Source organism: Orussus abietinus, unplaced genomic scaffold (assembly GCF_000612105.2).
Source record: "Orussus abietinus isolate OABI.00-Male unplaced genomic scaffold, Oabi_2.0 scaffold15, whole genome shotgun sequence".
NCBI lineage: Eukaryota > Metazoa > Arthropoda > Insecta > Hymenoptera > Orussidae > Orussus > Orussus abietinus.
The window spans coordinates 148,488-165,977 of record NW_019396010.1 but is presented as its reverse complement, the minus strand read 5'-3'; the positions used below and the strand labels follow the sequence as shown (position 1 = coordinate 165,977).

General features: G+C 53.4%; 1 protein-coding gene across 2 annotated transcripts; it reads right to left on the bottom strand.

Moving 5' to 3' along the window:
* Positions 1 to 3: 3 nt before the first annotated feature.
* On the bottom strand, positions 4 to 1,829 carry LOC105696425 (60S ribosomal protein L15). Of its 2 annotated transcripts, none has more exons than XM_012418863.1 (5): positions 1,737 to 1,829; positions 1,172 to 1,352; positions 940 to 1,076; positions 472 to 582; positions 4 to 272 (listed from the first exon to the last, which is right to left on the bottom strand). In XM_012418863.1, the coding sequence occupies exons 1-5, from the start codon at positions 1,791 to 1,793 to the stop codon at positions 78 to 80; spliced, it is 681 nt and encodes a 226-aa protein (XP_012274286.1). In that variant the 5' UTR covers positions 1,794 to 1,829; the 3' UTR covers positions 4 to 77. The 2 variants fall into 2 exon arrangements, with proteins under 2 accessions (XP_012274286.1, XP_012274287.1); XM_012418864.2 differs by having other exon boundaries at positions 1,715 to 1,754.
* Between the last annotated feature and the right edge of the window lie 15,661 nt (positions 1,830 to 17,490).

Here is a 17,490-nt window from a genome sequence, read left to right as displayed (position 1 = left end):
CCGTTTCGTACTTGAACTTAATTTTTATTTGCAGTAACGGTGAGTGATCGGTATCGTTTGCAGAACGGTACCCGCGTCTATCGCTTTCTACGCAATGATAAAGAATTTCTCCTGAGCCAAGCGGCATGTCGAGAACCTCCGATCGTTTGCGAGAAGCGATGACCCTTGCCCAATCCTCGAGAGCTCCTTCCCGCGGACGTCTTTCCTCGAAGCTCGCGATGCTTGTGAACGGCGTTGCATACCCAATTCAGTTTTGCGTCGTTTCGAATAGCCTGAGGTCAAAAATAAAAATAAAACGTTACATATTTTTTATTATTTCAAATCGATATCATAGCAGCTACTGCAATGACATCAATTTCAATGGTAAAGCGTGCCAACTTTAACAGCGCGATTGGCTCCTTCTTATTAGAGAAACAGCATTTTTAATTTGGTATTATTCATAAATATATATTTCTTGTCGCATGAACTGACCTTGTGCGCGGGATCCAGCAGAATAACTTCGTAGTATTTGTAAGACGAATCCTGTGCTACCCAATAACTGTTGAGAACTCGCAGTCCGCCGCATCTTCGCCCAACGCGCTCCTAAAACAGAGGACCTTGCGATTAGGCCACCGTTTTTGTTTATATAAACATTGATGCTGCGTGTTATCCAATAATCAGACATCCAAGGAATATGTAATCATTAGATTCAAGGTTTTGAACTCTTTGTCATCATAGGTTTTAATAAATTATAATGAAACATTTTGACATCGGTTTAAGAATAAAGCGTCAATTTCCAAGTAATGGTAAGTAAGCATTATATTGGCTATTGTACCGAATGACATATTTCATAAATATCGATATTTCAATAATCGATGCAATTACTACTATTCAAAAAAAGCATAAATGGTCTTACTGGGTAGCTACGCATCATTCGAAGCATAAACTTAAACATATTACCTCGGCAACGGATTGTAGCTTCCTTGTTGGTTTCAACTGATTTACTCCGTGACTTTTTGGTTTGCCATAAGTAGCACCTTTAGGTACTGGCCGTTTACGACCACCTCGTCGAACGCGTATTCTGAATATAACAAAACCTAAATGCAAAGAGAAAAGTATGTTCACTTCATTAATTATTCATGAGAGTCATGCAAGCGAATTAATTTGAGAACATTCCTTAGTCACGGCATACCTTGTTTAGCCTTATAGCCAAGTCGCCTTGCCTTGTCGGGTCTCGAGGGTCTAGGTGCACGATGCATCTTCGTTAGTTGTCGATATTGCCAGCATCGAACCCGAAGAAGAAATCGCAAAACATCGCTTTGTTTTTTCCGGTATAATTCTTGCATATATTTATACGCCCCCATTATGACTACCTGGAATAGAACAAAAAACTATGTATGTCGATGTACTGCAAAATCAGTCCCCAGATAAAAACTCCGCGCGACGTTATGAATACTGTAACGTAAAGCGGTTTTTAGATATTTTGAACAAGTGTCTTTATACACATGATTTACGCATCTTTTATACTTCCGCTCTATATAATTATTATATAGTAATTTTAACAAAGCAGCAATGTGGTGACGTCTGGAAAGGTTATAAACCATTCGTTTTCCACGACGCGATTCCTTTTCAATGAAAAACCTTAGTAACACTTTGTCTACAAAAATGCAGACTGGCGAAATATGGAATTTCCGAATAGAAACAATTTAAGATGCCACTGTCCGAAGCGGATTACCGTTTAAAGACGATTCACCTACCTCGTAGGAATCGAGGCAGAAAAAGAGGTCTCGATTCCAGTGGGACCTATCACGCATAAGCGGAGAAATCCCCCACAGACAAAGATTTCTAGAGACGTGTCTCTCGTCTACTAATATTCTTTACGTACATGGCAACATCTGCCGGACGCGTCGGGAACTACTTCGCGGCGTCGTAGCGGCGTCCGCCTTCTTTCCCCATGCCGCGCTCGTTGGGTGTCGTCATCTTTCGGACGGCGCCCCAAGCTCCGGCTCCCCACCATCCCGGCGCCGGCAATTGCCGGCAATCGCCAGTAAAGCGCGGGCTCCGGTTCAAGTTACATTTTGGACGCGACGGGCTACGCATCGTTTTCGGTTTCCAGCAGTTTCCGGGCACGGTCCACGGGAAGTGAACTCGCAGCCAGTTAGTCCCGGAGGTTGCGTCGCCGAGGTGCAGGCTCCAGCCACGGTCGTGCCGGTTGACTCGCGATCTTCAGCCCCGCTGCCGGCCGGCTTCTCCTCGTCGCCGGTGAGTGCTCGTTACCCCGACCTCTACGCGTTCCGTTCACAAATTATTCAAGCTCGGGCAAAGGTCGCGGATCTTCTTTTATTTTTTTTTCCCCATTTTTCTCACGCCCCGTTGCGCACCCTGACGGGGTCTCGTCTTTTGTCAGAAAGCTCCGTCTCCCCGCGGTGGAAAATGTCCCGAAACTTTTGTCTTAAAATTCTCCCACCCTTAGCCGAGGTATTCGCGGCGACCCCCCGGAGGCGCGACCGGGAGGAGGGGAGAATTTAGTCACCTTCCACGCTGCTCTTTTGTGGGACTCGCCGATAGCACCCACCACGGGTGGCTCCCATAAAACGCCGTGGCATCCTCGCGGGTCGAATTACAGAAATTTCCGTGTCGGTGCGGAAACAGCGAAACGTACTCTCGGCGTAATTAAAGAGCTTCATTAGCCCTCGCTAACAAGGGCCCGGGGAAATAATTGGTAGTTTTTAACGAACTAATTCCACCCCGTGTTCTCCGTTCGAGATCGCGGGCCGCGGATCCCATTCATGCGGCCAAGGAGGGGGTGGTTCGAGAGGGATGGCTTATTTCGGAAGGCTCGTTTCATTTCTCCTGCTTCTTCCTCGTCCCAAGGAAGCTGCAATGCCCCCTCATTTTTTCTTCTTCGATATTGCACTACGGAGCAGAATTCCTTGCACAACGAGGCGATCGGTCTAATTCAACACCTGGACCTGGATTTCTCGCCGGGAGGCACGTTGCATTCTCTTCGGTTTGGCTTACACGCGCATTGGGGTGTTGGGGCGCGGGGTTTCTAACAGCTCGAGCGGGGAGGGGGCAGAAGGTCCTTCTTAGATTGGGTCGCTCTCTGGGATGCAGCGGGATGCAGCGGGATGCAGCGGGATGCAGAGGACCGAAGGAGCCGAGGTAGGGCTCCTTTGAGGAGCTGCATTTTTCCGCGCCATCGCTCGCTTTTAAGAGGGCCACCTTCCTCGGGATTGAAAGGGGGCCCCTTCCCCCCGTTACGGATTTCGCCGAGCGTGTTTACGGGAACGCGCATCCCCGAAGTTGCCCTCGGGATCTCAGGATCCCATCGACGTGCTCCGGGGTCGGATGTCTCGGGGATGGATCCTCCTAACATAAGGGAAAAATTCCTTTCTGTCTTTCCCTCCCTCCCCCCTCCCCCCTCCTCGGATCTTCGCTTTCTGGGGGAGAATCAACCCTCTTTGCGCGACGCGAATCCGCCCGACACAAACGAAGCCCTTCCTTGGAGATTTTTCTTTACAAATCGGGGGAAAAATTCTTGCGGCCCGTTTCGGGGGCTTGAAAAATTCGAGGAACTTAATTGCGCGATGTGGTCGCGCTTACAAAGAATTCCTGCAGGGATAAAGTCAAAAAAAGGAGGAGGGTGGAATTCCTATCGCGAGCGTGGGTTCACCTCGATCGACGAATTCCGCGACCTCGACTTCATCCCGACTGTGTGCGTGAATTTGAACGTTGCCGCGCGGATATCCCGCACCTACTCTCCTCGTTTCAGGTTTTGCGGAACACCCTTCCGCCCGATTCCGAGCGAACGCAGATTTCGACCATTTGGCCTCCCTTCCTCTCCTCCTACCCCTCGTGTCGATTATGCGGCTTTTCGTCCCGATGCACGATGAATGCGTCGTGATTTACGGGGGACGGTCGGCTTTCCGTCCCGTCACCCTTGTCGTTTCACCCTGTATACGCGGATCGAAGTATCGCGTACCGGAGAAAAACGCCCCGTGGATCGGCCCGGAACATCCCTACTAATTGGCTGCCCCTGTATACCTGTATACACGGGAGTCTCCCTTTTTCGACGTATTTTAATTCAATCCCCCGTGTACCCGGGACCTTTCCCGTCGCGGGACAAAACGGGACAAAACGGGACTCGCGTAAGGATCAGCGCCCCCGCTGAAACGGGCGCGAAAATGCCGCGGAAAACCGCCCCCGGGGCGTAATTGGCACGGCCTTTTCCCCCCCTTTTTTTATTCCCTCTTTTCTATCGGGAGCGATTTTTTACCTTGTTTTCGGCCTCGAGCTTGACGCGGAAACGCTCACTCGAGGCCGCGGATAATCGAACGCGCGCTCGGGAATTAGTCGAAGTCTGTCCTGAAAATTCCTGAGAAATTCACACGTTTTGTAATCCGATCTTTGTTTCATGCCCGGATAAATGGCGTGACGTGGAATAATTGATGATATTAACGCGCACGCGTAGGTGCGAGAATCGACGCCCCCGTCGACGCAATTCCTCGGGCCGGTTCTCGTTGAAGAATTTATTTATAGCCGCGCGCGGGGGAGGAGGATCGGTACGCACGTCGGTGCGAACAAATTGCGGCCGACGTTCCTCTCGACGGGAGACGTCGACGACGAGGACGACGCCCGGAGAACGAGACCGATGACACTAGGCCCGTCGACGGGGACGTTCGTCAGCTCGCTTTCAATGCTCGACAATGATCTCGTGCCCGGTGATTTATGTCGAGCGAGTGAACGAGCTCGTGAGGAAGAGAGAGCGGAAAAGACGAGCCGCGCAAAACTATAAAATAAAAGAAAAAATGGACGAGGCAAATGTTTGATGGAATTATCATAAACGGGGGAGGAATATGGAGAGCGCATCGCGTGCAGGGACTCGGTCTTTGAAGAAGGCCTGGATGCATAAATTGTTATTGAAAAATTGAGAAATAGGGTGGTAGGCCGCCGAGATGAGCCCGATGCCTTCGTTATGCGGCCCGTTCCGTCTAATCCCGGCGATTCGGGCACCGGTGCAAAGCGCACCGCGAGAGGTGCGGAGCTCCTCCCAGGACCGGGTCTTCTCCACGTGGGATTTCGTCTGCGATAGTTGGACAATGAGTTGACGCGACTTCGGGGGAGAGAGGGAGCACACGCACTTAGTCCGCCGACTAAGGACCGGTAATGCATTGACTCTCGCGGCTTCCTCGGAGGAACTTGCGGGAAATGCTCGCAAACCGTGCGTCTCGTGCACCGCTGTCATCCGAAATTTCGAGCGAGAGCCTGGGGACGAGATCCTTGGTCCCAAAGTTCCACTTCCTAATGAAGAATATACCCGAGGAAGATTGGACCACCGTTCCCCTCGATTGTCGCCTCATCTCGGTGCTCTCTTTTCGTTCTTATCGTTCTTTCCTCTCGTCGCCCTTATCGCCGCGCCCTTCTTTCCTCGTCCTCCAAATCGTCCCGGGTGGGAAAAGTTTGGCTCCGAGCCTCTGCCCGGAAATCCCGACTTCCGGGCGGAAGTCGCGTGTCGGAAAAATCCTGGGGCTTTCGCGAGGTAGGTTCCGAGTAAACGGGGAAAGGACGGGGTCCCGTAGCGAGTTCGGTTTATTCGCCGCATAAAGGGGAGCGTTTACCCTTACAAATACCTGCGGAAACCCCTCCCCCTTTCTCCAACCCCGAAGAAACTTCCCGGCGATACTTAACGCCTCCCTCTCTCTCCTTGATGGAACTCCGTCGACGGGCACCCCGTAAAGAGCAAAGTGCTTCCCACCGGGAACTTCCGACTTTTCACGGTCATCCCTGGCCGCGTTTGTCGGCTTTGCACCTCTTGTGGTCGGTCAATTGCACCCCCTCGTAGGGGAGGAGGGATGCCGCTTGTCGACTCGCGTGCAACTGTAGGCAATCGTATGCAACCGTATACATCTGTATGCAGTCGCGTGCACTCGCCTGCACTCGTTTAAAATACCCGCGGTGTCCCATCGATCGCCGGCCCGTGCCAATGTCGCGTGACCGTTTTATAACTTCCGGTCGACTTGTCGCGGCGATTTTTTATTTAATACAGGACGGATTTGACGGACTCGATTAATTTCTTTTTTTCCTTTTCGGGGTACGCGGGAGGTCGCGATCGGATATTCGGGCCGTTATGAATCTTCCACTGATGTCTTTGGCCCCCCAGCCGGGGATCGCGTTTGGAACGAGCCCGGAATATGTGGAAATCGCTAATACCCCTCCGGGAGTCCGGCGACTTGTTTCCGTTCTTCTCGAAACGCGGAAAATCTTTATTCCCCTTGCGAGTCATCGCGGCTTTGAGGCCGAGATGCGAAGGGGGAGGAGGGGGGAAAAAATGAATCGAGCCCGCGCGATTATCGGGAAATCATTTTCTCAGGCCGAGGGGGGTCGCGGGTCTCTTCGCACCTCGGTGGAAAATGGGGAGAGGAGAATAATCCATTCGGCGAGGGCGAACTTCTCGAGCCCCGTTCCGCGGTAAGTACCGACAGCAAGATGTTACTCACCCCTCCCCATGAAAATGGAAGGAATCCCATTGAATATTACCGGTAATAGACGGGGATCGTCGGGGGCGCAAGTTAGACGCCGACTTTAGGACCCGGCGGCGAAAAAAGGCAAGAAGTCGTCGGAACTTCGGCCCGTCCTCTCTATCCGGGAACTTTCCGTCATTCGCCCCCCGAGTTTCCCGGAGGATCGTCGAACTTTCCGCGGGCATCTCTGGACGGGGGAGATGTAATCCCGGGACCTGGGATCGTTTCAAATTTGCGGGGGATCACCGACCCCGACCTCGTGGACGCGGCCCGGAGGTGTCCGCTTTATCGAGCCCTCGATCTCTCACCCCGAGTCTTCCCTCCGGATCGTAAATCTTCCCCCGATAAGGAGTCTACCGAAGTCTCATTTTTTCTTTTTCAGGGAAATCCAATTTTTTTTTACGCGATAAATATATTTCTTACGTCCCACTCTCTGGGAGTTGGATGTAAGGAGGGAGGCCCGGAAAATTCAAACTACTCCGAAGTTTGGCCAAGACGCCGCTCTCATTGTCCCGTTGCTCCTTTCTTCTGGGAAACGGTCAGAGGATGGACCCGCTACCTGTGCCCCAACGGGGCACCTGCCGGTTCGGAGGAAATCTTCGGGAAAACGTCGGCCGTCCGCACCTCGGGCACAGGTAGCCCCGTCGCGGATCTCCGGGTAAATCCCCGCTGGCCGTGGATTCGGGGCCTCTTGTTAAATTTGCCTGACTGACAGGTGAGACCCCAGAAAATTGCTTCGAGGAAAATTCGAGGAGGAACGTTCGCCGGCTTTGATCTCTCCGCGCCAAAGCGAGACCTGGCCGAGCCATTTCCCAGCGGACCGTCCCTCTCGCGTATCCTTTTCTGCACTCCGTTATTAATATCAAGGCGGGATTATTTCCCTTCTCAAAATATTTCCCCACTCGTTTTTATTTATACAGCCTTACTTCCCTTTGGCGCGAAACGAGGTACCTCGCCCGGGCTCGACAAGTTTTACGAGGATTTCCGAAACGCGAGTATACGAGCCGAAGGCGAAAAGGCGATCGTCAAATTGACTCCGCACCCCTCGCCCGTCAGGATGCAGGGGACTGATTCAATTTTGGATTTAACCTCGACATATGGGCCCGTGCTCTTTTTCGCATCGGTGTTGGCGCAACAATGCTCCTCCCCCGTGGAGTCGAATCGGATCGGGCCGGGCCCGAGTGGGCACGGGCACTTGACTTTTGTAACGCACTTACCATCGATGGTCGGGGGCCATTCGGCACAGCCGAAGAACGCGGGAGAACGCGGGAGAACGCGGGAGAACGCGGGAGACGGAAGAAGACCCATGGAAGGCATATGGGACTCGTTTCGGCCGAGTAAACGCTCCATTCGAGCGCCATTCAGACCGGCCGTCTCTCGCGACTGGACCCTGGAATTGATTCGATTATCCCACGATTAGAGACGACGCCGAGAGCGAGGAGGGCTACACGAGGCCGAAAAAGCGGCGGAAAAATGTCGGGAGCCTTTGTCGGGCCGAGCGGGTATCTCGGGACGTCCCGGTGATCGCGGTTTTTCGGCCGCGGCCCTCGCGGAATACGGGAAACCTTCCCGGGAGACGATCCCGCGGGATGCGGGGAAGAATTTCAAAAAGGGTCGGCGGAATCGCGGGTTTTGCCAAAAACATCGACTCGTATCCGATGGCTCGAGGAAATGTATGAAATAGGGTGGTTGCGGCCCCTTCGAAAGGGGCGCCTCCACCCCCGGGCGCCTTCCGGGGGCATTAAAATAAGCCGAATCCGATTCGGGGGGTCGCGGGGTCGTAATCCTTCGCCCCCGGCGAGTCGTGCAGGACCACCCTTCGACCTTCTCTCCCCGAATTTCGGAACCCCCAGAGCTCCGATGCCCCACTCCGTCGGTCCGTATGTGCCCTCTTCAATTTGACCCGATTTTAACCCGAATTTAACCCTCCACCCGCTAAGTCAGCGCCAGCGTCGGAGTTTCGTAATTACTCGCGACAGGCCCCCCCGGCTGTAAGGATTATTCCGATCCCCGCGATGTGCCATTTCATTATTCCGAGGTAAAAAGAAAAGATTCATAATTATGGACATGATAATTCCGGCGATTCTCCGGGCGGACCCCCGAATTAAGGGGCGCAAAGCCCTTGAGCAAACGCACCGGGGGATAATTCTTGAATTATCGCCCTGATAGCAAGTAATGGTCCCGCGGGAATCGCTAATGGTGTTTATTCGGAAATCGTTAAACGCCGAGGAATTGTCACGCCAGCGGCCATTGTTATCATAATTCGAGGATATATCCGGAGGTGCCGGGCCGGCGTTTGCAACGCAACGTTTTCCCCGGCGAATGCGGGAGCGTCGGACGGGAATCTCCATAATTGCGGAATCCGACAATTCCGTAATGGACGCCCTAACTTCGTCGGAGGGAATTTGCCTCGGCCAGGTGAAAGATCGCGACGCGAGCAGGCATTGTTCGAGCCCGAGGAATAAATGAAACGGGTTAAATGAATTGAACGACATTTGGAATTTAACGATTGGGTGAAATTCATGGAGGGGTTTATTTATTTGAGACGGATGCAACGGGGAATGAAGGTTTAGCGCTCTCGCCGAGTTTGGGAACAATTTCGGGGCGTGCCCTGTTATTTTCCCCACTAAGTTCCTTTGAATTTTCCGGGGTAAGAGCAATCGCTCGCGAGAGGCCGCATAGGCCGGAAAATGAAAGGGCTTTCCGCGTTAAGCCGGTTAAACTGGCGCGATTTGCATACCGTTTAACGCCTACGAGCCCGGGCTTCTTCCGCGGCAATCGATTGTATCGCCTCCGCTTTAAAGCCGTGCATACGCCCCGCGATCTCGTGCACGCGGCGGGAAATTAATCCGCGATCGATCACTCGGCGGGACTAATGAATTCGCGTTACGTGCCACTGAAAGGTCTTAATCAAGAGTTCGCCAAGTTACTTCGTTATTCCTGAATCGACGAAGAAATAATTAGAGAGAAGAAAAAGAAGTCAGATTTCCCCCCCGGCGGGGGAGTTGAATTTTTTTCTCGATCGGGCCCTTTTTCGGCCGTTCGATCGAGCTCGCGGGGGTAGAGGTAGTTCGCTTTTTTTAGTGGGACTCGGGGGAAATTTTTCTAACAAAAATGCACGGACGTGACCCCGGGAAAGGGACGACGTCGGTCCTCCGCGAAGACGCTTTTGTAGTCACTCCCAGGGGATCGCCCCCGGAGCGAGGGGGGATCCACCCCCGGCGAGGGATGTTCCCGGGACGACTTCCAGTTTTCTGGGTTTCCGGTCGCATGTCGGGAGCTCCGCGCGAGATGCAACGATATCCTCGTTAAAACTATCCGATGGATCCTGGAAACTCTCCTGCAGGGGTATTCCCGTTTCCTCCCCCTCCGGGGGTGGCCTATACGGCGCGTCGTTACGAACCCCATCCGAAATGACGTGCGCATGAATTTCTTACCGAGCTTTTCCGGAAGTCGCTGTAAATAAATAAACGAACGACTGTTCTCGTTAAGGGTAACTCTTAACGGACACTCTGGCCTAGCTGGGAAAGAATTCAAGCTCCTCCCTAGGGAGCTCGTCGGCGCTCGAAGCGACGGGGTATGAATTTTTCAGCCGGGCTTCGAGACATTTTTTCTCCTCTAATCTCCTTTTTTCTTATTATTTCTCCCTTTTCTCCCACCTTGCTCCTTTTCGAGCGAACGAGGAAACGACCCCCGCCCCCGTTATAATATAATAACGAAAGGGTGCCCCCCATCGGATGCGCACCCCAGAGCCGCATTCGAAATTGCATCGCGCGCATTTCCGATCGGATTTTGCGCCGAAGTAGACTCAAAGGTGACCAGGGGCCAAAACGCGGATACTTCCTCATTTTAGAAGGGACTTCCACCTTCAATGTTTTACGGGCTCTAAGTTTTCCTCTCGAACCTCCCAAGGGGGTGCGATTCAACTTTCGAGCGCGAGATGGCCTCCCCCGTTTTTAAATATTCATCCCGCATAAAGTTGCGCCGCATTACCACCCTTCGCCGATCGCGGGAATTATTTATCCGCCCCGGAGCATTACTTTCCAAGTTATCCGATAATTCGCGGAGAGCGTTGATAACGCCGATACCGTCCGCCACCCGTACGACCCCTTTACCGGTCCTCGGTTTTTTTTTTTTACGGCGATCCGCGGCCACGAGGGTGCACGATATCGATGCGCGATTATACCGGGTGATTCCTTCCTTTTGTATTTTTTTTCTCTCCCCCTTTATTACTCGCGAATTAACCCCTTCCGGGGGAGAGTGCAGTCGCGAATTTGCATCGGGCTAGACGTGCACCCTATCTCGCCGGCGTTTATCGGCGCCCCACTTGGACGCGACAATCCCTCGGCGAGGGGGTCTTAAAGTGCACCGGTGCATCGGCCACTCGGCGCCGGCCGGGATATTTAAAGGATATAATCAAACCCTCTTTTCTCCCCCGCCGCACCCCTTATTTATGTGCATAAGATTGCGCTCCATATCTCCTCGCGGTGGCAGTCCGGGGATTACCAGCGAAATCCTCCCTTTCCGGGCTATATCGATGCACTTGCATTTTTGTAGCGGGGAATTTTTACCCCGTCTTCGGGCATGATTCATTGACTCACCCCCTGTTTCGCGAGCTGGCCGGGTTTACGGTCCCGTGACGGCGCGGGGGTGGAATTATTATTTTTTTTTTTGACGGAAGGATTTATTTAATATCCGGAACCCGGCCGAGGCAATGCAGGGCGTCGCAGGGCTTGCCGTATATTTTTGAATTCTTTTTTACAGAGACGGAATGGGAAATTAACGTGTACTGGGGGGGCGTTCTCGATGACGAAGGGGGGTGCAATAATCGCGGTCGGCTCGGGGCCGCGAATTCCGCCGATTCCAGGCCGTGCCCGTGGATCCCCTTAATCTTTCTTAAATTCATCTTCTTCCACCCCCAAAAAAGAAGGAAGTAAATCCACTCTCTTCCCGCATGCCAAAGGACAATCTCCCTTCCTCTCGAATGCCCGTGTAACCGGCGAGAAGAAATGAAGAAAATTCTTTTTAGTATCGCAAGATGGAGAAGTCGCGCTAATCTTTTAAAGTGTACCCGACCTATCCTCTCCAGGAGGAGGACGGTCGTCGGGACTCCTCCGGATCCCTCGGGGTCGAGCCGAATTCTTCGGGAAAGTGCCATTTCTCATCGGCGCTTTCCCATTTCCCGTCGGGACTGCACCGGGGGGTGCGGCGATTGCATAGGGCGTCGCGGCCGGCGCGGCGCCGGACCGCGGACACGTAAATGCATTATTCAGGGCCGCTACGCGGCCCGGGCCGGTGGCGCGCGCGCGGCGCAGGGCCACTGCATTTGCGTTACTTCCAGAAGGTTAAACTTGCATGCGGCCCGCCCGATGAAGTATAGGCGCAGACGGCGGGGCCGACATGCGACTCGATTTCGGACAATGCCGGGACAAATTTCGAGTTCACCCCCCTGCGGGGGGGGGGGGGGGGGTGAGTTTCGCGCTTTCGCGCTTTCGCGCCCCTGCCTTGGGATTTGCGACTCCGCGGCCGGGGAAGTCGTTTCTTCCAACCTAGGGACTCGAGCAAGGCAGGGGACAGGGGCACTCGGTTACCCCCTGGGGATTTAAAGGGCAAGTTCTCCATGGGCGAGAGAGGGCGATCGACTCTGGATTCGGGAAGAATCGTAGGTTTATTGCTAGCGGTCTGGGACCGGGCTTCGGGGGCGGATCTCGATAGTGTCCCTGGAAGGGTGTTCGGAATTATTAATTCACCGAATGGGGCGGCTCACCCCGGGGTTTCCTCGAGATTTCAATCCCGTTGCCAGGATCTCCGCGACGTCTCTCCTCCCCAGGGACCGGACCGACCGTCTCCTAACGCGGACCTCCTGGAGGTGGATTTTAATTCCGGGGATTCGTTCTCCGGGGGTGTCGACTCGTCCGCCCGGATATTAAATTAATTGCCGAGGGCGGTTTAAATATTTAAGTTTCTCGAGGCGGGACAGCTGGGATCGCGGGGGTCCTCTTCGGGGTGGATTTCGATTCCTCGACAGCCCGAGAGGGTGGCTGCGGAGCCGGCGGTTTTCCTCCCCCTCCGGGACCGGGTGTCCGAAATTGCCCCCATCGAGGATTTCATTAAACGACACATATAAAAACAGACCCACGTTCTTACACATACATCTCGCCCATGCAATACGCGACATTCGCGGTGAAAATCGAAAGACGGGAGGGAGAGGACGCGATGAATCTCGCGTCTCGTCGGACGGCTCGGCAAGTGAAGGGAAGAAAGGTCCGCGAAGGAGGAATCCCGCTCGTGCACCGCCGACTGCAGCATAATACGATGCAGCGGTCGGGGCACCGCCGCGACTGTCCTCCTCCTGGCGGGCTTAGTCGGCCGGAAGGCTGTTATTTTTAATTATAAGGAAAATAGGGGGGGATAAAAGAGCCGGCCAAGCAAGGGGATGAAATTTTCGTACCTTTCAGGAGATCCGAGCCTCTTGCTCTCACCCGCGTACCGCTCCAATTACGGAGCGAGGAGGAGAAAGAGAGAAAGAGAGAAAGAGAGAAAGGGAGGCTGCGAGCTGACTCGGTAAGAAATCCACCCTCGGCGGGAACTCCGAACTCGGGGTATAATCAGGTTTTCATAATTATCGCAATGCCCGAGGATATTGTAAACTGCGCATCGGAGGAGGGCACTGAGGTGTCCCTCGTGTCCTTGCGTAATTAAAAATGCCGAGACGGTGTTACTTGTTCTCGTTTCCAAGACTCGCGGAACGGTGACAGTGGGTCGACCCTTGGAGACGGTTTGAAATTTCCCTCAATTGTTTCCCTCGTCCCCCGAGTCGCGTTCGACCCCTTTTTTAGGAGGGCATCGTCGCATTTGTTGCACTTCCAACACGGTCGAGAAATTCAGGAGTAGTCGTTTGGAATTCCGTTCAGGGAGGGCATTTAAAGTCCGTCCGATAGATCTCTGACGGCCGTTTCTCACCCTGTGGTGGATAAAAGTTTACCCTCCCAACTTCCGGGCACTCCACGAATTCCATCCTCGCGCTCCTAGTTCTGGACAACGTCGTGTTATTATTTTATTTCAAGCGGGAAATCGTGCCTCCCTTGGAAGTGGCTCGAAGTGGCTAAACGCCACGACGGGGGAGGAAACGGTGTGGTGGGATTTTTTTTTAACCCCGCCCAGAGGGCTGTAACTCCTGCATTGTCTTCTCCCGTGGACACGCGGATTCCTTAGCTCTGGGATTCTGCAGCCTGCGTTTTAAGCGACCCATTTGCCCTGTAATTACCAGCAGGGAGTGCACCCCTCCCTGTTAATTACTGCGGATGCGAAGATTCCGCGCGATTCACTGGCCGGCCGCTGTTTTACGCAACCGGGACAGCCCCCGTTCGCCCGGGGGTGGTTTGCGCTTTAACGACGCCTCGTACGGACAAATGTCTCGGACAAAAGTTGCCGCACGCATTGTCCTCGAGAGTTTTTGTAAGGGACGTTTCCTTGTGAAGGGGACGATTGCGCCGGGAGAGTGAATTTACTCCGGGCGAGCTTCGCATCTAAGGGGCCGTTAAACGCGACTCGCGATCGTGAAATTCGAAGGGATGGTTACACCCCAAAAAATATTCGCGTGAGCCACGGAGACCAAAACCTCGGGTTGAAATTTTTCCCTACGCGTACGTATCCCTTTTAATACGAATCAGCCCTTAATTCCACCCTCGACCCCCTTTCCGTGCCTCGTGAGAAACGGCTCATGCATCACCCTAGATAGCCATCAAACTTCCTTATATTTCACCCCGTCACGTGCAATCCACTTTCTACGTGTTATTCGCGAAACATGTGCACCATTCACCCGGGAGAACGGTGGCGGCGCCGCGGGAAAAATTGAAGAATTGTCATTTTAATTTATGTTACTTCCGAGTGTATAGCGCGCCCTCCTCCCGCCTCGCTGCATAATTCGTGAAATGCCATGTACGAATTTAAATTCCCCCCCCCCCCCCCGTGGAAACCATCGGCCTGGAATAAATGCAGGGCTGAAACATGGTAGGGTTGGAGGGAACGGTTTAATTTGCCTTTGTTGAATATTTTAGAAATTGAAAAAAAATATTGTCCCAGTCGGTGTGTCGCTTCCCAGGGGATAGGGAGGGAAAACGTCCGTGATATCGCTCTATGCGTACATGTATGCCCATATACGCACATATATACACGGCTGGATAAATGCTTCTCGGCGAAGTTCGAAGACGCAAGGGAACTCCATCTCGCAATTTTGACGTTTATCCCAGCCGCCGAACAACCCAACCCCATCAACGGGGTGTGGGGGCCAGATACGAGGTCTGGGGAGAAAAAACGCAAACAAACGCAATTCCTTGCCACGACTCGCTCATAAATCGCGAAAAGGCGTCCAGAGCGATAATTATTACCCGCGATCACTCGATTATTCGAGCCGCGTCGCCGCTTCGGGGGTGGCTTTAAAGGGATGCTTTCTTCGGGGTAGCCCCCTCGGCTTTTATGGTCGGTTCCGCCGAATCGCGTTAAAAGTTGAAGCCTCGGTTATCCGTGGAATTAGCCAACTCGGGATTGAAAAGTTCCCGGATTTCGAGGTGGCCCTCTGCCATCGGTCCCACCCCCTGCGTCGCGTCAACGTTGTTCCTCCCTTTTAATTTCTTTTTCCCGTTATATTAACATATCCGCTATAAATTCTAATTTTATTTTTCGACCCTGTTCTTTCGGCGACTCTTGTCCTCTTTATTTATTTTTTAGAGATGGATGGGGGGTAGAACGAAATCAGGAGGATGCGAGCTCGTTCGCGAAATCGCGCGGATCGCCATCGACGATTTCCCGGATTCGGTCTCGTCGCGGTACCTCGAACCTTCCTGTAAATCCTTCGCGGATCCCTTTACGAGTCCCGTAATCCCATAATACTCCGGAGGAAAGTAAAGGGAGCTTTCCTAATCCCGAAGATACTCCGCTAAGCTTTTACTTGGGCGAAGTCTTAGCCGCGAAGATCCGCACCACCCGCGGGGCGAGTAACGAGCGCGGGTGCCCCCTGACCTGCACAACGCACCCGGGGACGGTGTGGAAAATGTTTGTAAAAAACCCGACCTCGCCCCTAATAAGCGTGAACGGTATTATTCGCGATGCGGGATCACGAATTACGAGCGGGAAACATTGCGGAGGGAATTTTTCGAAAGAGCTCGACGTTTTTATTTTTCCCTCTAATTACGCGCGGTCGTATTCCAGCGGTCCATTACCGGACATGCGGCGCGATGGGCAATGCAATTGAGAGCTCGTACCAATCGCGCCGGCCACTTGACTCGCGGAAGCGAGTAACGACGCCCGACATTAAACAGCCCTCCGGACACTCGTGGAAGCACGTTGCTAGATTCGACTTGAAAAATCGACAATTGCTCGAGGACCGATAAGAGAGGGAGAAAAGTCAAGTTTCCCTAATCACCGATAACGATTCCCCGAAGCGAGAACGTCGCCGGATTCAATTACCCCCCTTGAATTTTCATTTCCACCCCCGAAGGGAGGAGGCGGGCCGGCCGCTCGCCTAATTACGAGGGATCCGCAAGAAAACGCTCCGGGTTTTATAATCGGTCCATTGCGGCCGCGAGACGTAAGCTTTGAGAGCGCGTAATCTCATTCGAGTTAGCGGATAAGCTCGCCGGAAGTGTAACGAGACGGAAGAACGGCCAGGGGAGGGAATAGGTAGGGCATGTACGCACGTACTACGGATGCGCGAGTGCGGAGAAATCGGACATTTCGGATCCGCTCCCGATTCGATGCTCGCGAAAGGGCGGCCGGATCGAAGACAAAGAGATTTCGCGAATCCCGTGCAGGGGGTATCATGGGGGGTCGGTCCTCTTAAATTCGGCGAAGCGTTCTCCCGGATTAATCGAGATGGCTGCACAATAATTCCTCGAAGGACGCGGCGCGACGTGCCGGGGGGCAGCCGCCCCCGTTCGATTTATTAAATCGCCCCGGAGTGCTTTTATCGATATTATTATCGCAGCTTCCTGACTTAAGACCTCGACGAGGACGGCTAATCTCGTTCCCCGGCCTCCATCGATCCTCCTCGTCGTGGTTCCTTTTCCCCGCTTTCCTCCACTCCCAGGGCGCATCCTCCATAAGAGAGGGGGAAGTTCTCAATTTCTCGATAACGACCAGGCCTCGCGATCGCTCCGTCCTTACCGGAAATATCGACTCGCCATCCGGCAGAGATTTTCGGCGGATTCGGAGGATTCGTCAGGATGGAAAATATTAAAGATATGCAAATGCTTTTTCACCTCGGACATTCCCGGCTCCGACGAGCCGAGGGCATCGTCGGGACGATTAACGTCCCCCCGGGATCCTCCCGAAGTCTCCGGCAGGATCGATCGCGATTAGAGGGAATAATTTATAATCACCGCAAGGGGGGGACGGGGCGATATTCCCGAATTATCCCGGGGCTCCCTCGGCGATGTCATTAATTCTCATCGCGACGGGCCATTAGGCGGCGACGCGTGTTACGATTCTTGTAGATCATCGATGTCGGCGGGAGGGGCGAGGAGGGGGGCACTGACAGCAAGATTCCCCGACAAAGTGACATCGTGTCAACGATCGATTATCACGGGGACGCTCCCTCCTTCCAGGTCGATCCCGAAAAAACCCCCATCATCCGGCGATTATCCCGACAAGTCCCGCGGCATCCCCACGGACCAGGGCGATGTGACTTCCCCAACGGAATTTGGCCGCCTCGAAAACGGGAGCCCTAGCTGTCCCCGAAAGGGCTCCGATGGTCCCACGGGAATACACAATGGCGGCGTGTCGCCCATTTCGGATCGGCCCTTTAACGACGTCGTAAGGCTCCCATAGGAACGCTCGTAACCAACGCGGATGGGCACGTCTCTATTCTCTGGATGTCCCGGGGTGCGTCGAGATCCATCCCCCAGGATCCGAGCCGGCTAATGACCGTGACTTTTTTCCCTTTTCTTTTTAATTATTATTTCGACGCACAGATGCGCGGACCAGATAT